Below are 23,911 nucleotides of genomic sequence, written 5' to 3'. Positions count from 1 at the left end.
TAATTAATTATTAAATGCGTATACAAATTACCATGGCCCCATACAAGTTATCTTCCTATGTACGTCCCTAATCAGGTCTCATCAAGACTTGATTGCAATAATATATGAAAATCAGCTTAATCCAGAAAATACTTTACAAATCGAATATTTATTTGTTTTCATTATTTTTTTTGCAGATTTAATTATGCCATGCTCATTCCAACACCCATTAGTAAATAAAATGATGTCCTAAAACCGCATATTGCAAAATAAGTTCCGGAACTGTGATACAAGTTATACGATTTGTTCAACAAAATAACAATTGAACATTAGGAATAAAAAGAAGAAGAATAAGGGCTTTAAAGCTCTTCTTTCCTACAAACGAGATATACAACAAAAACAAACTGTCGACACTATCGATAAGAAATTTTTCGGCAAATATGCTGAACAATCTGGGAGCCAATGTTTTGGGTAAGTCACTAAATATCATAAAAATAAAATAAAGTTATTTTTTATTTTTTCCAAAATCATTTATGTATGCCATGTATGAGTGAGTGAGTGCTCGTTATAAATTAATGTTAATCACAAAGCTAATTGCTTGAGCTAGTAGTAACTTATTGCGGCATAATTAAACTAATTTCTTAAATATACTTCCGATTTGCAATTAGAGTTTCAATTTTCAAAATAAGACATCAGTTTCCATTTGATGGACCCTTCTAAATGGTTTCGTTTAGCATAGTCGTCGTCCATCACATTTCCGATTGGTCTCCGCAAGCCTTCTGTCAATACCAGGCGACAATCAATGCTAAATGATTCAAGTGACGACGGCGACGACGACGCTGCTTCCTTCACCAGTGATAATTGTCTGTGGGAGTTTTATAGATCTCGGTTAAACTCATTTCATCCATCCATCCATCCATCTGACCGACTGAATATTGAAAGTGAAATTGAAAAATGTGATTAACAGTGCATGTAAAATAAGTGAACAAATAAAAAATAATTATTACATATTCGATTCTCAGTTGTTGTTGTTGTTGCTTTTGTGTTTTTAGCAATAATTATCTCTTGATTAACCATAATTACCAATGAAAATAAACAAAAACAAAACAATGCACAATGATGAAAGGGGAATTGTAGTTTTGAATATGTATTTTTTTTTTGTGGCAATGATGCAGGGATGCTGTAACAAAAATATATGCAATGAATTTCTGTGCTATGCTTGGATATGTGTGTAACTATTTAAAAAAAAAGTGTGCTGCTCAAGTGCAGAAGTAGTGATAATTGTTATAATTGCTCTTTTAAATAAAATAATTTAAACAATATACAACACTATTAAATGCGGAACTATGTGTAATATTTTACGATATATTTAAGAAGAAAAGGAATGCCGCCGTACATTTCTTTGCAAGAAGTTTTGCACGACAACAAATACTTTTTATACCCTACACCACTATGTGGGGAGGGTATTATAAGTTGGCTTTGGCCAAAAAGTTTGTAACACATCGAAATAATGGTCGTAGACCCATACTTATATATGGTAACATGGGGCGCCTTCGCCACTGGGGCGGCTACGCCAGCGCCGATTTTCTCGCAAAATACAAGTGATAGAAAAAATCCGTTAAAGGCAAAATTGTGAGTTTAATGAAGGTCTATCATCTCCCAAAAGTTGGCAGTTGTGTCATAGCTATGATAGCGGACGCACGCGGCTTTGTGTTTTCAGGGTAGTGGGAAAAATAATTATGGTATATATTTTTTGTGATATCTTCCTTAAATCTTGTGATATCAAAAACACATTTTATACCGTTGGAAGACAACTACTGAAGAATATAAATCCCAATAATTCGCATGAATTCGCATTGCAAATGTCAATATAGCAATATTATGAAATATGTAAGGGGTGGGGCGCCTACGCCATGATAGGGGCGTGGTGGGTTAATGTTAGAAATTTGTCATGTTTAACTTTAATTCTTTATACCATAGATATACCACACTATAATGTGAAATTAAAATATTATCCTAAACGTATCTTGTTTTAGTCATATTATGATTTTTGCACCTAAATTCAAGGTACCTACTTCAATTAACCGCCAGAGGAGGTTACTTGTTGTGAATTTTAAAATCAGATTTGATTATTCAATAGAAAACATGTTCCTTTTTGCATAATGTTGATATTTAAGGAAGAAGTATGGTAAATTACAGTTTTAGAGTCCGTTGGAGAATGTTCAATATCGATGGCGAAGTTGCCGCATGGGTGGGGCGGCTTCGCCACTTTTTAGACATTTTGTAAATTCTCAAAAATAATATTTTAAAAACAAAATTATAACCATTTATATATCAAAACTTATAGTCAATATATGCTAATATCTGTACCAAAAATAATATTTGAAAAAACTTTAACGATAACGCTATGAGAACATTTTGAACAAAAACGTGGCGAAGGCGCCCCATGTTACCATATACCAAAATTAATGTCTCGACGAGCTGAGTCGATCTGGCTATGTGTGTCCGTCCGTCCGTCTGTCCAACTAAACCTTTTATCACGCTACAGGTCGCAATTTTGATCGGATCGTCACGAAATTTTGGATGTTGATAGAGGTCCCGGAGGGGAAGAAGCCTATAGGGAATGGGCAAAAAACGTATGTGGATAAAAAGACAACGTTTTTTTCCAAAGCGAATATCTCAGTTTCTGTATGGAGTATACCAAAAGCAAAACCTGACAATGAAAGTAGAAAATATCACCTTTCTAATGATGTAAAGTAGGTTCTCGTAGGCGATCAAACAACGAAGATATAACAATAGTCGCAAATAAAACCCAAATTTTCATTTTTGCGATTTTAATTATAATGACGAATATCACAGCTTTGGTTGAGGACTTTCCAAAAGGAGAGACTGACTATGAAAGTAGAAGATCCCATCTTTACAATGATGCAAACTAGGTCGGCGTAGGTGACCAAATAACGGAGATATCGCAATAGTCGGTAATACATCCCATTTTTAATTTATTTTGGAAATCACGGTACAGGTCGCAATTTTGATCGGATCGTCACGAAATTTTGAGGGTTAATGGGGTCTCACAGATGAAGAAGCCTATTGATTTTAGTGATGGTCGGATAATATTTAGGGGTCGTAATGGGCAAAAAACTTATTTATATAAAAAGACAAAGTTTTATCCCAAAGCATATCTCAGCGTCTATAAGGGTATATAAAAAGCAAAACCTGACAAGGAAATTAGAAAATATCACCTTTACAACGATGTAGCGTAGGTTGTCGTGGGTAGTCAAACAGCGAAAATATCGCAATAGTCGCTTATAGAACCCAACTTTTCATTTATGCGATTTTTATAATAATGACGAATATCACACCTTTGGTTGGGGACCATCTAAAAGCAAATCCTGACTAAGAAAGTAGAAAATCTCATCTTTAAAATTATGTAAAGTAGGTTGGCATAAGTGGTCAAATAATAGAGATATCGCAATAGTCGGTAATGCATGCCATAGTAGGTTTTTACAACTTTTGGGCTGTTTTCTCAAGAAGTATGGACTTGCCCCTGAAAAAACTTTTACCGCCGTAATTGAGGCAGCGAATGCAAGTTGCTTCAACAAAAAAAACAAAGTGATTCGACAGCAGGTCTTAAAGTCAATTTATCCGAAGTTTTGTGTGGGAGGTACCTGAAGGAGTGGACAAACACAGTCCGTATTCGAACCTGAGCTATATCTGGAAGATATATTAGGATGTGTAAAGTATGGACCAAATCGGTCACTCCCATCATCATTATCGTGCGCACAATTTTTCCAAACATATTTGAACTTTTATGGGGGAGGTACCTGAAGGAGTGGACCGATATGGCACATCTTCCAACTTAAACTTTGTTTCGACAAAATATTTCGGTGTCATAGGGTTTTTTTTTTCAACTTTCAGGCTATTTTCTCAGGAAGTATGGACTTGTGCCTTAAAAACTTGCACCGTCGTAATGGGGGCAGGGAATACAAGTTGGTGGTTTTGAACTTTTTTGGGGGAGGTACCTAAAAGAGTGGACCGATATGGCTTTTCTTCAATGTTAAACTAAGTTTGAACAAAATATTACGAAGGCCAAATTTTGGAGCGAATCGGCAGATCCGTTCAGGAATTATCTTGCGCTCCAACCAGTACACACGGTGTCATATGGTTTTTTTTTGCAAATTTAACGCTATTTTCTCAGGAAGTATGGACTTGCCCCTGATGAAACTTGTACCGTCGTATGGGGGGAGTGAACACAAGTTGTTACAACAAAAATCAAAGCGATTCAAGAGCAGGTCCTAAACTGAACTTTTCCGAAATTTTGTGTGGGAGGTACCCGAAGGAGTAAACCGATTGAGTCCATATTGAAACCTCATCTAAGTCTGGTAGAAATTTCACGATGTGCAAGGTATGGACCAATCGGTTACTTCCTTCAAGATTTATCGTGTGCACAAATTTTCCGAACATTTTCAAACTTTTGTGGGGGAGGTACCGGAAGGAGTGGACCCATCTTCGAATTTAAACAAAGTTTGGACAAAATATTACGAAAGACAAATTTTGCACCGAATCGTTCGAGAGTTATCGTGCGCTCCAGCCAGCCAGACAGACAGACGGACGGACATGGCTAAATCAACTCCAAATTGTCTGAAACGGATTTTGTCCAAATATACTTGGGGTCTAAAACCATTATTTCGATGAGGCACATTTTGCCCGTATGAAAGTGTATATACCCTCGTTAGCATAAATGCTGAGGGTATAAAAAATAAAATAACTACTTGGACTATATTTTGCAAGCAGCTAGCCAGACATCAGTGCTAAATTTCTGTGCAAGATCAAGCATGATTTGAAATGCTTTAGTGCTTCATGAACACAGAAAACTTCTGTATTTAATTATGCGAAACTCGTAGTAAATGACTGTAACTCGTCGATTTTTAAAAATAGAAATCAAAGAGTGGCATAACTCAAAAAAATGAGCGATATTTTTTCTATAAAAATGGTGGGTTCTACAATATATCTTTCTCTGTTTATCCCTTTAAAGAGTTTTTGGTTATACAAAATCCTACAAGTAAAGCGGTTCGATTTCAAAAGTTTGTCAAAAAAGCTCATATAGGGAAAAATTTCAAATGACTTTGTGCGTGACCTTTTTTGTCTAATTACCTTATAAATAAAATTTTATTCAATCTTAGGTAAGAAATTATCAAAATATGAACATGGATACGATATTTTAAAAAAAGTCATAACCCTAGTGCACACTGTACATTTTTATACCCACAGTCTTTAGACTATCGAAGGCACGTGAACTTTGAAACCCTCAGAATAGTGCCTCATGGAAATAATGGTTTTTGAGTCCAAGTATGTTTGGAGGAAATCCGTTCCAGACAGTTAGGAGTAGATTTATAATGTCTGGTTGGCTGATGGCAGAATAACTCTCGAACGCATTAATTGATTTGGTCTAATCTTCGAAGGTGGTTCCTATCTTCCCTTTTCTTCGGCTACTTTATCACAAAAGTTAAAAAATTTTATAAAATTTTATAAAACAGTACATTTTTTTCGGGGGCAAGTTCATACTTCTTCGTCCTGGTCCTGCTGGGACCAATAAAACTGACTGCTGAGCGCGAAAACATACGAATTGAGTATTCGCTTTGGCCGAAACTTTTACTTACTTACTTAGATGACTATTCACGGTGCTCTTGAAGCAATTTTAAATGGAAGGTGCTCACAACAGGGAAGTTTTTGCGGATTCTGAAAGTACAATGTTCATAGATGAGAAAAAACAAAAAAATCGCCGGAACGCTTTTTAAATAAATAGCGATTCAAGGTGACATTTTTAGGGGTTTTTAGGTTTTCACGATTTTGCTTGGAAACCGCAAGCCCTATCGAAATGGAATTAGAGCAAATGTTGAAGCTATGAAAATTCTCTACAATATTGGCCTTTATGATAATTTCATAGGTTTTACCGTTATTGAGATATAGAAGTTCAAATTGGGACAATGCATTGACTGTATCGCTACCTTATAAAATAAGTTCATACATGGTGCGCCTTAACTAACATTAAGTGAAAACCGCTTACACCTGGGAAGTTTTGCGGATTTTGAAACAGCAATGTCCATAGGTGAGAAAAACCCCAAAAACAAGAAAAAAATCGCTGGAGGGATTTTTAAATAAATCGTGGTCAAAGTTCACATTTTTAGGTTTTTTTTTTTTGGTTTTCGTGATTTTGCTTGGAAACCTGAAGTCATATCGAAATGGGGCTAGAGAAAATGTTGTAGCTATGAAAATTCTCTAGCGGATCGACCGTTATGATTTGTTCATAGGTTTTACCATTTTTGAGATATATAGATGTTCAGGTCACATTTTTAGCTTTTTTTGTTAGGTCTTCGCTATTTGCTTGAAAACGGTAGGTCTTATAGAAATTGGACTAGAAAAAATCTTTAAGCAGTGGAAATTCTCTACAAGTTGGCTTTCGTTAATATTTCCTAGGTTGTACCATTTTCGAGATATATAAGTTAATAATGGTAAATTGCAGTCATGACATTGTTTTATAAGGAGGCGATACAGTCAATGCATTGTCCCAATTTGAACTTCTATATCTCAATAACGGTAAAACCTATGAAATTATCATAAAGGTGAATCTTGTAGAGAATTTTCATAGCTTCAAAATTTTCCTTAGTCCCATTTCGATATGATTTGCGGTTTCCAAGCAAAATCGTGAAAACCTAAAAATTCCTAAAAATGTCAACTATAATCGCGATTTATTTAAAAAGCGCTCCGGCGATTTTTTTTGTTTGTTTTTTGATATTTCTCATCTACGAGCATTGTAGTTTCAGAATCCACAAAAACTTCCCACGTGTAAGCAGCTCCCATTTAAAGTTGCTTCAAGAGCAACGTGTATTTTTTCAAAAAAAAAAAAAAATATATTTGTTCCAAAAGCCGATTTAAATAAAAATTTCCAAAGTCACCAATCTTCTACTTTACTTTTCAAATAATCTTCAGCTTGGCCTTTCCATCGGAATTTTTCTTCTAATTGAAATGTTTACTATCAATTCCCATCAATAAATTTGTATTCCGAAGTACCTACTTGATTTTGACCAGTTTTCGCCACGGTCGTGACACTGTGCGACGCCGGTATTTACCGTCGGCGCATATTGGTTCATAAATCTTTGTAAGGTTTTCTCTGAAACACACAAAACTCTGCCTCATCTGGCCGAAACTTGACACATCACAAAAATTCTTTCAAACGGACAGCACCTTTGGGTACATTCACTATAGTTGAAAAATGTTGTCATAAAGATAGGACATCTTTGCTACTGTTTACACTGATATAAAGTTTTTACTTGGTAAGTCCAATCTTCCTGACATCATGGTCCAAACGCTCTAATAATGGAATGGAGTGACTGACATTGGATCTTTGCACATAGTAATATTTCCCTGAAATATAAATCAAGTTCGACTATATCAAAGAACTCCATCCGGTACCTGCCTCACAAAAATTCTGAAATTACACTTAACTGCAGCTTAAAGGCTATTGTTTCGAAAATTTCATCGAAGGCCGTCCTTGTGATTCTGATGATTTTTTTTTATGATTTTATATTTTTTCGGGACAAGTCCATACTTCCAGATATAAATGCCCAAAAGCTCTATAAAATCCTACATTGACCAACAAAAATGGCTGGTGAGCACTATAACTATCAGCCGGAATGACTCCTAAAATTAGATCCACTTCCAATATGTACTATGTGGGTCCTTTCCTTTTCTTCAGGTACATTCGCCTCTCAAAAGATCAACACTTTCGCTGTTTAGTTCAGTTTAAGGCAGCGGTCGGCAATGTGCGCTTGCTGAGAGCAAAAGAGGGTAGAATTTAAGCATTTGACATAGAAATGTTGGCTCTTTTGCTCTCAGCAAGTGCACGTTGCCGACCGCTGGTGTAAGGCCACTTCTCGGGTCGTGTTGTCTAAAGGATTATAATTTGTTGATAGTGGATGCCAATACTTCCTGTGGTGTGTTCCCCGAAAAGTCACTATATGTAGGGACACTCCTTCATTCATCTATAGTTGCCAACGCTATCATTTTATTTTCCGTACTTCTCTCGGCTGGAAAACTTTTGGCGATAGCAAAAAACATATCCCCTTGTTTTCGTTTGATTCAAACACCCCATATATGAAATTTTATGGCGATCGTTAACGTTGACCGGTACCAACCTAGCGATGTTTGTTTCCATAACAGTTTGTATGGGGGCCAATGGTGAATTTTCACGAAAAATCTCTAAAAGCCGATATTATGGTGCAATCGATGAAAATACTTTACCAGTTCATTGTAGCCACAACAATAATAAATTCTACAAACATTTGTGGAAATCGGATCGAATTTTGATATAGATATTAGGGCCCAAAATATCCAATGCGACTGTTGTTTATAGACTTTGTAATGGATTATTTGCATCATGGGTGAAAGTCAGAGCAAATAATATTCTTTAAAGTAAATATTTACATAATTTTACATTTAGTTTACTATGGTATTGTTATTTATACCATAGTAAACTAAATGTAAAATTTACTAAAATATTTTTAAAATATTATACACAAATACACCAGAAAGCATTCCATGCAAATAATTAAGAAAAGCGCATACTTTTGCTTTTATTGCGAATTTTAGTGGAAAATGTATTGCAATTCTTCCGGACTGTCCAATGGAAATTGCAGCCACATCGTATATTTTTGAGTTCAATACTACTGACTGCATTATTGAATACCAATTTTCAACCAAAAGCATGAATAATTTATGACTTTTTACACAGCCTTTTACACGACTTTCTGCGACTGAATAATAATAAATGACTGCCAGCGAGCGAACTTTGGTTAACTGACCACATTTGGTCCGGTTGAATGTTCCTTTGCCAGGAGGCTATTGCCACAGTTGCTGGCTGCGTTTTTGTTGTTGTTTTTGTTTGCTGCAATTGTTTTTCGTTTTGTTGGTTTTTGTGCTGTAATTAATTATTTTAATTTAATCGATTATTAATTTATGGCAATATTTCACACTTTTCAATAGCAATCTGAAATGTTACTGAACACCACCAAGCAATTACAACAAACGATTACAGAATGTGAAAAAAAGCAAGAGAAGAGAGGAAAACAACAACTGTTAGCGATTTTTATTCAGTTGTGTTAAAGTTATGTTTTTTGTTTAATTTCACTTTTTTAAACTTTAATTAAATTAAGGCCAAATTAAAATATTAAAAAATGTATGTGAAAACATTTTATTAGCGAAATAATCCAAAGAAATGTTAATTTCATTTGGTGGCAAAATACTGTGGTTAATGAATAATAATGAAGATAATTTCTAAATGACTGGATAACTTTTTATGCAACAGGTCGTCGGAAGATTGCAAGTCAGGGAAAAAAGTAAATTGAAATTTTCAACGGTAAATATAACCGCTTTTTGCGTAGAGTAGAATTGTCTGAAGAAAGTAAATAAAAATTTGCGACAATAAAATGTATGGCCTAAAGCTTAATTGTTTCGTTAATCAGAACCATCTTGAGTGCAAGTGATTTCGGACTACATATTTTTATGTGAAAGAAGTCATGCATTTTACAAGAGCATGGCGCAGCGAGGATGCCGTCCATTTTGTTTCCACAGAACACGTCTAGAATGCACTCCATTTAATCAGTTTAAATATGCAATTAAATTTCAAGCCATTAACAATATCCCAAAATAAATCAAGCGCATTTATTATTTGTGTAAAAAAAGAGCATTAAGACCATTATTATATTAACACAAATTATAAAAAGTATCAATTAAATTCAATCGCTATTGTGGTTACTTCCTCTGCTCTCCGTGTTTACTTCCTATGTAGACACTATTTTTGTATTTGGAGGAAATAAAGGAGGGATCGACAAACTGGCTTTCTTGTAGAGATCTATACGCAACTACTTCTAAAATATAATAAACGGAAGGCATATTTTACGACTCTGCATGGAATGCTTAAAAAAAAATTAAAAAATAACTATGCAATCACTACTTCATATAGAACAACTTCAAATGTATTTACGCACAGATTGAGAATATTAGTTAGGCTCAGTGCTGAGTAATCTCATTCTTTGAGCGGATTGATATTTTCCATTACGTCCACAGGATCTATCTGTTCCTTTCGTCCGTTGACTCATTTTTGTTCAATATTACATTTTATTCTCAATTTTTCCTCTTCTTGTCATCAATAGTCAATAATAATTTTATCAGTCTTAAAATAAGAAACTATGCTTTCATGGAGCGAAAACTAAAGTGAAATGACCTGAAAGTGAATACGCCTCTTTTGAATGGCAGTAACCCAGCAAAATGTTCGGTGCCATTCAATCATAGGTGCAAGTGATCTGACATGTCATCTTTTTAGCATCTTCATCGATGAATTTTTTATGAGCGTGGACCCCAAAAGATGCTATTCATTTTTAGATCCAAAGCATGTAGTTACACCATTGCTTTGGCATGCCATTTTCACCAATCCTTTATAATGACATTATCATTACGAAGAGAGTTTTAACAACGTTGGTTGTGGTTTCAAGTCTCTGACAACATCAAACCTTTTGAAAATAATTAATCTTATATATTTAGAAAAATGTGTATAAATAAAAACACAAAATTCATCTCTATTGGATCGATGGAGTGGGTTCAAATGCTGATGAAAAGATCGGATCTTTCACGACTTCCTTTGCATTGGTCAAATGCTAATGAAAAGATCGGATCTTACACGACTTCGTTTGAGCCAATGCAAAATATGAAATGCCATGATAAACGCCATCGCATGGAACGCCTTCCTTCAAATTTTGCTGGGAAGTAATGACGCCAAAACCGCGAAAACGCTTGGTTTTGGTTTCCGTCATTACAACAAAATCTGCAATGTTATCCCGTTTAACGAAATACATTTTCTTGAACAGGATCGTTATTTTTTAACGTAGAAACTTGAAATTTTGCAAGAGGAAGTCTTATGTATAAGATTCAGTCAAAAAACTAATTTTGACTGTTTTGGAGATACGACTTCGGACATTTATGGTGACGATATATAAAATGAGATAAATGAACGAAAGTAGCTAATTGAAGGATATTTTTCAAAATGTTGACTTTTCAAAACATTTTTTCAAGATTCTGATTTTTTAAACAATTTTTTTCAAGTCGTGGATTTTTAAAACAATTTTTTTTCATTGCTTCTATTTTTAAAAAAATATTTTTTCTAGATGTGGATTTTTTAAAAAATATTTGTAAATGGCGTGGATTATTAAAAAATATTTTTAAAGTCATGGATACTTTTTAAAAAAATTTCAAGGCGTGAATTTATTAAAAACACATTTTTTCAAGTCGTGGTCTTTTTTAAAACAATTTTTTTCATTGCTTCGATTTATAAAAAAATATTTTTTCTAGATGTGGAATTTTTAAAAAATATTTGTAAATGGCGTGGATTATTAAAAAATATTTTTAAAGTCATGGATACTTTTTAAAAAAATTTCAAGGCGTGGATTTAAAAAAAAATCTCAAGGCATGGATTTAAAAAAAATATATATTTTTTTAAGGCATTTTTTCAAGTCGTGGATTTAAAAAAACTTTTTCAAGGCGTAGATTTTTTAAAAAATATTTTTTTAATACATGGATTTTTTTTAAAAAAAATATTTTGCAAGACGTGGATTTATTTAAAAAAAAAAAATTCAAGAGTTTGATTATTTAATAAAAATATTTTTTCAAGTCGTGGATTTAAAAAAAAAAACTTTTTCAAGGCCATGATAAACGCCATCGCATGGAACGCCTTCCTTCAAATTTTGCTGGGAAGTAATGAAGCCAAAACCGCGAAAACGCTTGGTTTTGGTTTCCGTCATTACAACAAAATCTGCAATGTTATCCCGTTTAACGAAATACATTTTCTTGAACAGGATCGTTATTTTTTAACGTAGAAACTTGAAATTTTGCAAGAGGAAGTCTTATGTATAAGATTCAGTCAAAAAACTAATTTTGACTGTTTTGGAGATACGACTTCGGACATTTATGGTGACGATATATAAAATGAGATAAATGAACGAAAGTAGCTAATTGAAGGATATTTTTCAAAATGTTGACTTTTCAAAACATTTTTTCAAGATTCTGATTTTTTAAACAATTTTTTTCAAGTCGTTGATTTTTAAAACAATTTTTTTTTCATTGCTTCTATTTTTAAAAAAAAATATTTTTTCTAGATGTGGATTTTTTAAAAAATATTTGTAAATGGCGTGGATTATTAAAAAATATTTTTAAAGTCATGGATACTTTTTAAAAAAATTTCAAGGCGTGAATTTATTAAAAACACATTTTTTCAAGTCGTGGTCTTTTTTAAAACAATTTTTTTCATTGCTTCGATTTATAAAAAAATATTTTTTCTAGATGTGGAATTTTTAAAAAATATTTGTAAATGGCGTGGATTATTAAAAAATATTTTTAAAGTCATGGATACTTTTTAAAAAAATTTCAAGGCGTGGATTTAAAAAAAAATCTCAAGGCATGGATTTAAAAAAAATATATATTTTTTTAAGGCATTTTTTCAAGTCGTGGATTTAAAAAAACTTTTTCAAGGCGTAGATTTTTTAAAATATATTTTTTTAATACATGGATTTTTTTAAAAAAAAATATTTTGCAAGACGTGGATTTATTTAAAAAAAAAAATTCAAGAGTTTGATTATTTAATAAAAATATTTTTTCAAGTCGTGGATTTAAAAAAAAAACTTTTTCAAGGCGTGGATTAAAAAAAAACTTTTTCAAGGCGTGGATTTTTTAAAAAATATTTTTTAAATTCATGGATTTTTTAAAAAAATAATTTTTGAAGACTTGGATTTTTTTAAAAAATATTTTTTCAAAGGTTTGATTTTTTAAAAAATACGTTTTCAAGTCTTGGATTTTTTAGAATTTTTTTTTTAAGTCGTGGATTTTATAAAAAATATTGTTTCAAGGCGAGTATTTTTTAAAAAATTCGTTTTCAAGTCGATGATTTGTTTAGATTTTTTTTTTTAAGTCGTGGGTTTTTTAAATTTTTTTTTAAAGCGGGGATTTTTTAAGAAATATTTTTTCAAGGCGTGGATTTAAAAAAAAATATTTTTTGAATTCGTGGATTTTTAAAAAAAAAAATATTTTTTAACTCGTGGATTTAAAAAAAAAATATTTTTTGAATTCGTGGATTTTAAAAAAAAAAAAAAAAATTTGAACTCGTGGATTAAAAAAAAAATATTTTTTGAAGGCGTGGATTAAAAAAAAAAATATTTTTTGAACTCGTGGATTTTTAAAAAATATTTTTTGAAGGCGTGGATTTAAAAAAAAATATATTTTTTGAACTCGTGGATTTTTAAAAAATATTTTTTGAAGGCGATATTTGATTTAAAAAAAGAAAAAATTAAAAATTTTTGTTTTAAATATTTTTTCAAGACATGGATTTAAAAAAAATATTGTTTCACGACAAGGATTTAAAAAAAAAAAATATTTTGTCAAGGCGTGTTTTCAAGTCATGGATTTTTAAAAAAACTTTTTCAGTCGTGGATTTTTTTAAAAATATTTTTTCAAGGCGTGGATTTTTTTAATAGTATTTTTTCAACGCATGGATTTTTGTAAAAATATTTTTTCAAGTCGTGGGTTTTTTAAAAATAGTTTTTAAGTCGTGAATTTTTTAACAAATATTTTTTCAAGTCGTGGATTTAAAAGAAATACTTTTTCAAGTATTGAATTTTTTAAAAAATATTTGTTTAAGCCTTGTATTTTAAAAAAAATATAGTTTCAAGAAGTGGATTTGAAAAAATTATATTTTTCAAGACGCGGATTTAAAAAAATGTTTTTTCAAAACGTGTATTTTTTAAAAATATTTTTTTAAATCGCGGATTTTTTAAAATATTTTTTCAAGACGTGGATTTTTTAAAAAATATTTTTCAAGACGTGGATTTTTTAAAAAATATTTTTCAAGACGTAGAATTTGCAAAAAAAATTGAAGACGTAGAATTTGCAAAAAAAATTGAAGACGTAGAATTTGCAAAAAAAAAAATTTCAAGGCGTGGATTTTTTAAAAATATTTTTCAAGACTAAGAATTTGCAATAAAAAAATTCAAGACGTAGAATTCGCAAAAAAAATTTCAAGACGTGGAATTTGTAAGAAAAAACTTTTAAGACATGGAATTTGTAAGAAAAAAAATTTCAAGATGTGGAATTTGTAAGGAAAAAAGTTAAAGACGTAGATTATTAAAGAAAATTTTTTTCTAGACTTAGATAGAAGATTAAAGAGATTTTTTTCTAAACGGTAAAATATTTTTAATGTTTTTTAAATATATTTTCCAAGGTGTGGATTTTGTAAAATATTTTTAAGGTTTTTTAATATATATTTCTTTAGTTAGTTAATTGGTTTACATATGCGGCTACGAGAGTTCGGTTGAATACGCATTTAAACGTGTCTTTAGTCACACTTATTCTTGAGCTCGAGTCGTCATAAAATTGAGGAAGGGTTCTTTGTTTCAATACAAAGAACTAAGAGAACTGATGAGTCCAAGTGGCGTTGGACGAAACTAGTCTTCTCTGCCATCCCCTAAAGTAATCAATTTTAACTACATCCCACTTTAAACTTGTTGTTTTTAAATTTGAAAACAACAAATATGAGATTAAGCTTGACTTACCTACAAGGAGTAAGTGTTTCTTTAAATTTTTTCAAGATATGGATTTAAAAAAAAGTAGTTTTTCAAGACTTGGAAAATATTAAAAATATTTTCTCATTTTTTTAAATATTTTTCAATGCTTTTACGTTTTTAAAAATATATTCCAAGACGTGGATTTCTAAAAACATTTTTTTCCAGACGAACCATATATGAATATGAGCTGGATGTGGTTCTATTCGTTCATTTCTCGCAATCGTCCCTTTGAACCAATCTGTTCATAAACAACACAAATGTATTAAGGTCTTTTAATACCTTCCTTATGTTCTCCCTCTTCCGTATATGTCTTAAAGCTAATGAATACCTAGTTGCCATTTTGGTGGAAGGAACGAAAAAAAAACTTAAAAAAAGAAGTAAGGTAAAGTTGTGTGCTAACTAAGTAAATATGTTTGCAAATAATCCATTATCCCTAACTTTCTGCCTATTTACAGAATTATTTATGAAAATATATTTTAAAGTTGTACAATTATTAAAATATTTTCTTTGTGTTGTGACAACGCTCACGTTTCAAGAAATCCTCAACAATTTATTTGCAACTGCAAAGCTTTAAAATAATAAATTTTCTAATCCTTTTTACAACTCGGATTTGTGCCCGGTTGGCAAGCAGCAGGCACAATGAATTTGAACAACAAGTGAATTTGCATTTTTCCAACATTATTTTTAATTTAAAATCTCAGAAAAAAGAGGAAGAGAGAGACAAAAAAAGAAAACCACAACAAAACAAGTCCCACCAGTAAAGAGCATACTTGTAGCCATTTGTTTTACGCTAACAATTATCTAGCAATTTATAACATTTGCGCCAGGAAAATTGCCAAAAATATGACAATATTCAAATTCAACTTCAAAACCAACGATATTACAAAAACGTATGAATGTATGCCTCCTGGCTCATGCAAATAACTATACTTACACAACTACTACAATCACAGATAGTTGCGGAATGTTTTGTGAAATTACATTTATTGTACGTGTGAAGGAGAGAGAGGTGGCGAAATGGTGCAACAAAGTTTTCAAATATGATATATTTTCCCCAACAAATGCCAACAAAACCCCAGCAACCGTTTATGAATTTTATGCGCCAAAAAGGCTTAAAAAGTTGTGCGGTAAATACCTACCTACCAACGACCAACAATCAGCGACTGTCGCACATTCATTCCTTGTTGGTTTTCATTATCGTGGCGGCTCTCGTTGTAAGGATTAATTAAATTAATTTAACGATTGCATTCGTAATTTAATGCCACTGTAAATTTCCAAAGCACAAAGAGCCATTAACACAACTTAAAAATTCGTCTATATAAACACACACAAAAAAATATTCGTACTTTTGTACGGCATATATTTGGTCAATAATAGGGTGTAATGATAATTTTCATAATAAGTTAAGCAAAATGACTACTTATAACTTTATTGACGAGAGGTTTATAAAGGAATGGACATTTCGCCAACCATATGTATCTCAGGAACGTTGTAGTCAGGATCATGCCGTCTACCCGCTATTAAATATTCAAAACTATACCAGAAGTGGCCTTGAACTGGTTTAAAGCGACAAAGTGATCTTATTTTGGGAGTCATTCCTTTCGATAGTTATCGTGACATGACTGGTTGTTTTTGTTTAGTTGTTTACCGTAGGATTTTTTGGTTATTATTAGGAAACTTGGAGCCCACGAAAAAGAAATTACTTCGTTGTAATCAGAAGGACTACATTTGATGAAAAGTTCAAACCAAACCTCAAACATACCTTAAACTGCGCTGCAACGATAATTTTGAAGTTTTGTGAGGGAGGTGCCCGAGGATGTTGTCCGACATATCCCTTCTTGGAACTTCATCAGCAATGTTGTTGTTGTAACAATATATGATATGATTATATGTTCGCACAATCATCCGCTTACGTTACGATTTCAAGGCCGTCTGAAGGGGGTGGAATACAGGGAAGGTAGATGTTAAACTCTTCAGATGATTTAATCACTCTTCCGCTTATGCTTACTGACCATCCCATAAACTTCCTGCTTTCTGATTCTGGGGTCACTGGGTTTAAATCGACGAAGCTCTTCATTCTCAGTTGCTAATCCTGTCGCCTCTGCTGGGAAATTTGGTCTCACTTGGGGTACTCGTCCAGCGGCCAGCGGTTGTGGGAGTGATGGTATCTTGGAACTTCCTCCCTGATACCCGAACATAAGAAAGGTTGGACAGTTCTCTCTCTGAGTGATGAATGTGCGGCGTTCAAAGGCGATGAAGTGGGCTATCTGCTGATGGAGACAATTATAGGGAAATGCTCTGACCCAAGAGAAACGACGGGTTGTCAGGTGATGCCATTTGTCGGACCAAGTTATACGTTATGTTATGTCTGGCGAACTATGGCACTTCTCCGCTAATTCTGGTAAATGAGACCTCCTTGACCGTGCAAAACGTAGAGCTATCAATCTGTTCAGCCAGCGCTATACCCCTCCGGTCATTGCCTAGGACCGAAACCCACAACTCATGATATGCATTAAAGTCCCCTTAGACCAGTCGGTGTTGTTCTGGCCGAAGCACTATGGTTTTTGGGGTCAATCCGGTACGAAAGATCCCACTGACGTGGGTTAGTCGTTTTTTATTTGTTTTTGTAGTAGCATAGAAACCTACGTAGAATAATAGATTTAATGCTAGGTCGGTAATCGCTATCTGAAACACTATGGTTTCTGCTCAAACCGGTACGAAGAACCCGCTGCCATGGGATTCAGTCATTTAAGTTGTTGGTTTTTTATAGCTTTTGTGTGATTATCCTGTGCCCCGTCCACAAGAAGGGAGATAAGACTGCATGCTCTAACTATAGGGGCATAAGTCTACTCCCTATTGCCTACAAGATCGTGTCAGGGATATTGTGCGAACGACTAAAGCCAATGGTCAACGAGATTATTGGACCATACCAATGCGGCTTTAGACCTGGCAAGTCCACCATTGACCAGATATTTACCCTGCGGCAAATCCTGGAGAAGACCCAAGAGATGCAGATCGACACCTACCACCTTTTTGTCGATTATAAAGCAGCCTTCGACAGTCCGCTGCGCTCAAAGGTATTCCAAGCCATGTCTGAATTTGGTATTCCCGCAAAGCTCATCCGGCTTTGTAAAATGACTTTAACTGACACGAGGTCCTCAGTTAAAATAGGAAAGAACCTCTCCGAAGAGTTTGGTACCAAAAGAGGTTTCAGACAAGGAGACAGCCTTTCGTGTGACCTCTTCAACATCCTGCTAGAAAAGGTTATACGAGAGGCAAACGTCAAAAGAAGTGGCACAATCTACACCAATAGTCACATGTTACTTGCTTATGCTGATGATATAGACATCATGGGTCGATCAGTAAAAGAAGTAACTGATACCTTTATAAAAGTCGAAGGAGAATCTGCTAAAGTGGGTCTGGCGGTAAACGGTGAGAAGACCAAGTTGATGGTGTCGACGCGCAATGCGTCCATTGAGCTCGGACCGACTGTGGAAGTTGGTTCCTATAATATTGAGGTAGTAAAAGACTTCGTCTACCTCGGCACCTCCGTCAACACAACAAACGACATCAGTTGTGAAATAAAAAGAAGAATTGTATTGGCCAACAGATGCTACTTTGGATTAAGTAAGCAGTTTAAAAACAAAGCCACATCTCGTCAAACAAAAATAACGCTCTACAAAACACTGATACTACCCGTGCTGATGTATGGCTCCGAAGCCTGGGTACTTGCGCAAGCAGACATGGCAGTGCTTGGTGTGTTTGAGAGAAAAATTCTTCGAAAGATCTACGGACCAATCTGCGTTGACGGTGAATATCGACGTCGCATGAACCACGAACTGTATCTGCTATACAACGACATCAATATTGTTAAACGTATCGAGATGCAGCGATTGCGTTGGCTAGGCCATATCAAAAGAATGAGCGATGATGAACCCACTAAAAAGGCGTATGAATACATGCCACATGGCGGTGCACGCAGAATTGGCAGGCCAAGGAATAGATGGCGCAAACAAGTGGATGATGAGATGACAAGGCGCGGTATTCCAGAGAGCAAAGCAACAAATAGAGAGGAATGGAGATCTCTTCTTAGTTCGGCCTATAGAACAAATGTTCTGTAATGGGCCAGCTAAGTAAGTAAGTAAGTGATTATCTCAGGATGTATGAACTTGCTACATTCTCACGGCGTTATAGAGACAATCTGAGACATGCCCTTAAACTGCGCCACTTTTCATATTCGAACATGGTATAGGGGTGAAATGTAGTACTTACTTACTTAGAGGGCTTTTATACTAAACAGAACGTCTTGTTCCATTAGCCGAACTAAGTAGTTTTCGAAACGCACCGATCTGCTGCTTTACTTCTCCAATCTTGGATGACATGGGGGAAATATATAACTATGTTGAAAAGTTGGACCAACTTAATTATTGCCTTTTAGAGTTATCGTGCGCATCAGTTTAGCTAAAAAATTAGGTACTCGAAGGAGTGAACAGAATTAAATAAAAATAATACCAAGTGCTAAATTGGAAGAAAAAGTTATAAGTTCGGGAGTTTTTGTTTGCAATAACAAAACGGACAGACAAACGAATCAAAAATTTGTAAGACACATGGTCCGCATAACCCATTACATAGTAATGTAAACAAGCAACCTTTTGCATTACCAGTAGCCCGAAAAAACGAAATAGATTATTTCTATAAAATTTTACAACGCAAAACTTATTACCTTACTCATTACTAGGTAATACAAACGGTGCCCATGACATTAAAATTATTCTAGGCGATTTTAATGCCAAAATTGGAAAGGAGAATATCTTTGGCCCAACAGTCGTGAAATCCAGTCTCAACAGTGAAACATCTGACAACGGTATGATTCTGACAGACTTTTCAGCTGCAAGAAACATGGTAGTTACCAGTACCAGATTTAAGCATCTCGATATTCATAAGGGCACCTGGCTGTCTCCAGATAAAAAAATAAGTAATCAAATTGATCATGTTGTGATAGATGGAAGACAATAATCGAGCGTGTTGGATGTACGATCGTTCCGAGGAGCAAACATAGATTCGGACCACTTCCTTGTTGCAGCAAAGGTGACGGGTACGTACGTTGCAATTAAAGCACGAACAGATACAACGCGAAAGTTGGACATCGGTAAGCTGCAAACACAACAGATAGCCACATCATATTTCACTCAACTAGGCCAATTGTTTAATGAGAGCACTCCTCATCCCGATAACATATCAGCGCAATGGCAAAGTATTGCCCACTCCATGCAAACAGCCGTAAAATCCATACTTGGATACCATAGACCTCCATCAAGGAATCCATGGTATGAACAGGAGTGTCGTGCTGCTACCGAAGAGAAAAATGCAGCATATAGAGCTACTTTACAATCAGTAGCAACGCGTAGCGCACGAGCAACGAGAGAAACGAGAAACGTCTTTTCCGCAGGAAAAAGAGAGAAATGGAAAGGCGGGAGTGTGAAAAAATCGAAATGTACAGGAGCCAGAATGAAGTTCGAAAGTTCTACCACCGAGTGATACATCAAATTGATGGCTTTGGTACAGGTACATCCCCCTGTAAAGACCAGCAAGGTAATTTGGTAACTGATGCAGATAGTGTGGAAAGAACATTTCTCCAACCTGTTGGTATCCGAAAGTAGTGAAGACGGCGAAGATACCACAGATCCAATCCCAGAAGATAGTATTGAATGTATACCGCCCAGCCAAGATGAGGTAACGACAATAATAAGTCTGCTGAAGAATAATAAGGCAGCAGGAGCCGATGGCTTACCAGCCGAGCTGTTCAAAACCGGAGGCGACACGCTGTTAGCACCATCTGGCAGGAAGAACCAGAACCCGACGATTAGAACCTGAGCCCTGTCCACAAGAAAGGAGATAAGACTGTATGCTCTAACTATAGAGGCATAAGTCTTCTCCCTATTGCCTACATGATAGTGTCAGGGATATTGTGCGAACGACTAAAGCCAGTGTCAACGAAATAATTGGGCCATACCAATGCGGCTTTAGACCTGGCAAATCCACCATTGACCAGATATTTACCCTGCGGCAAATCCTGGAGAAGACCCAAGAGATGCAGATCGACACTTACCACCGTTTTGTTGAGTACAAAGCAGCCTTCGACAAAGATCATCAATTAAAATAGGAAAGAACCTCCGCGAAGACTTTGGTACCAAAAGAGGTTTTAGACAAGGTGATGGCCTTCTGCTGGAAAGGTTATACGAGATGCGAAGGTGAAAAGAAGTGGCACACTATATACAAACAGCCATATGTTACTTGCTTATGCCGATGACATTGACATCATAGGTCGATCGGCGAAGGAAGTAACTGATACCTTTGAAAACGTCGAAAGGGAATCTGTTAAAGTGGGTTTGGCGGTAAACGGCGAGAAGACAAAGTTAATTGTGTCGTCGGGCAATGCGTCCATAGAGCTCGGGCCAACTGTTAAAGTTGGTTCCTATAATTTTGAGGTAGTAAGGGACTTCGTCTACCTCGGCACCGCCGTAAACACAACCAACAACATCAGTTGTGGAATACGAAGAAGAACAATGTTGGCCAACAGATGCTACTTCGGGCTGAGTAAGCAGTTTAGGAATAAAGCCACATCTCGTCAAACAAAAACAACGCTTTACAAAACACTGATACTACCCGTGCTGATGTATGGTTCAGAAGCCTGGGTACTTGCGCAAGCATACAAGCCAGCAGAGTACGTAAAAATACTTTAAATAACATTTCCAATCGTTTCGTTTCGTATTTTCCATAGGAACAATACAAAACGAAACATAACCCTCGTTGGCCGAGCTCGCTGTTTAGTTTTGTTTTGTTTATATTCGTGAGTGCGAACAAAACGAAAAGCGAAAAGTACTCAACTCCACAAGAACAGATAGAAAACGGAATAGTACTAAACACATGTGAATAAATCAAAAACGTTTGGTGGTTGATAAAATTCACTGTGGTATGCTGATTGGTGGTTGATAAAATTCACTGCGGTATGCTGATGCTATCTTATAGGGTTGTTAAGCAATCACATGTGTGTGTGGCTGAGTGTGTTATTGACAATACGCACGGCAAACGTTTCCCAAAGATACTTCTTGTTTCGGTGGTGAATGAAACAACTCGGCAAAGCATAACCGAAGTTACATTTCCGCAATCGTACGGTTTCCATCTTTTTATATTGAAAAGTTTGTGTTTTTGTTTTGGTTGTGAGAATAAAACGATTCAAAGAAGCTGAAAAGTTTGTGGCTTTGTGTGATTGGTACGGGAATCGGTTTGTTTGTTTCCAAGCCAGTGCTTGGTGTTTTTGAGAGAAAAATTCTTCGAAAGATCTATGGACCGATCTGCGTTGACGGTGAATATTGACGTAGTATGAACCACGAGCTGAGCTGTATCTGTTATACAACAGCATCAATATAGTTAAACGTATCGAGATGCAGCGATTGTGTGGCTAGGCCATATCATAAGAATGAGCGATGATGAACCCGCTAAAAAGGCGTATAAATTCGGGCCGCATGGCGGTGCACGCAGAATTGGCAGGCCACAGAATAGATGGCGAAATCAAGTGGATGAAGAGATTACAAGGCGCGGTATTCCAGAAAGCGAAGCACTAAACAGAGAGAGTTGGAGATCTTTTCTTAGTTCGGCTTTTGGAACAAATGTTCTGTACTGGGCCAGCTAAGTAAATAAGTAAGTGTGGTGAAATAGAGCATAAATTCAACAGTTATAAAACTAGTCTAGTTTCCGAAATCTTTGATAATAATATCGTAATGGTTAAGAGACAACATTTGACACCCTAACGTACTGAAATATTCGTACACCCATACCCCGTAAATTTGAATTTGCATCTATAGTTTGATATCATAATAGCCGTTTATCCAATTTTTGTTCCAATATTGTGCAAAGTTTCATATAATAGCTCAGTATGTTTCTCCATAAGTGCGATTATTTATTGTGGTTTATGGGTATGTAACATAAAAATAGTATATCCTCCCATACAAAAATATCTACCTCTACAACACACACACATACATACATATGCGGAATATACGGATGTTGGAATTCATTATCATTGCATTCCAATTTATCATCTTTATTTGTATCACCATGTGATTGGGTGTGTGTGTGTGTGTGAGTTGGGGTTTTGACTAACGGCGTAATTTCAAAAATTCGTATAATTCTCATTCATATTTGTGTCCAAGCCAAATACCGAGCAAATGTCTATCTGTTTATATTGCGATAAACGCGTTCTATATCGCTGAATTATTGTCTGTTTCGTGGCAGAAACAATAAAAACCATTTGAGATTTAACGAATGTTGTTGTGGTCATAACCACAATTTCTATTGCTTTTGTTTCTTCCTTTCAGTCAGTTGGAGAAGGGATATTAATGTGGGTAAGGATTTTTCTGACATTAAATACGTTAATATAATTTTAAATTAGTATTAAACTATTATTAAACTAGCATTAGATATCATCAACTATAGTTTGTTTTAGACAGAAACAAAGGCAAAAATAAAAAAATAAAAAACAATTTCCCACAAAGATCACAAAAGTGCCAAGGGAATACCTCTCACGTATGAATGATTGCCAACCAATTTTGTTTTAGCTTAGGTATCCTTTTTATATTTCTGAGTCCGAACGGCTTGTTGAACATGGTACGACACCACATATACAGAAGTTTCGTATTTTAATTTCTATATTTTCCAGGAATGACTAAAAGTTCTTAATGTTACTAATAATGAAATATTAGCATTCGGTAGAAGATCTATAATTCAAAAATCCATTCTAAACATAGCACTTGTTGTTTGTAACCTCACTAATGTCCATTTTTCTCAACTATTTGCCCATCCGAACATTTATAACTCATTCGATGTGTGGTTATGTTGTTTTTTTTTCGCGGGAAAATTGCCTAAAATTGTATGCTATAAATTTACGTTTATACGCAAATTTTAATTAATTAATCGTTGCATGTTTTTGTTATGCGTATTTGAATGCCACAGCTGCAGCAGAGCAGTAGTGCAAACGAATGCAACTACTGCATAAAGAATCCTCAAATCATGAACTATACGGCGGCTGGCTATATGTTATTTGTGGTTTTGTTCGTATAACCAAAGCAGATGTTTCGGTGTGTGAGTGTGTGCTAAGTTTTTGCCAAATTGCAAACATAGGCTGTCCGGTTGGTTAGTTGTTTGCAATTGCAGTTTTACTATACCTACATACTTATAACAGGAACAAATAAACTTGTGGTTTAAGTGGT

General features: G+C 34.7%; 1 protein-coding gene across 1 annotated transcript in view; it reads left to right on the top strand.

Moving 5' to 3' along the window:
* The first annotated feature begins 358 nt into the window (after nt 1-358).
* otp (orthopedia homeobox) overlaps nt 359-23,911 on the top strand; it is a 108,144-nt gene continuing 84,591 nt past the window's right edge. Inside the window, exon 1 of the mRNA XM_073992550.1 lies at nt 359-450. Within this exon, the coding sequence (XP_073848651.1) occupies nt 420-450 (31 nt within the window). The 5' untranslated portion in view covers nt 359-419. The remainder of the gene's footprint in view (nt 451-23,911) is intronic.

Source organism: Musca autumnalis, unplaced genomic scaffold (assembly GCF_047663935.1).
Source record: "Musca autumnalis isolate F117 unplaced genomic scaffold, ASM4766393v1 scaffold_5, whole genome shotgun sequence".
NCBI lineage: Eukaryota > Metazoa > Arthropoda > Insecta > Diptera > Muscidae > Musca > Musca autumnalis.
Note: the sequence above shows the minus strand (reverse complement) of the source record. Positions and strands in the feature narration are given on the sequence as shown.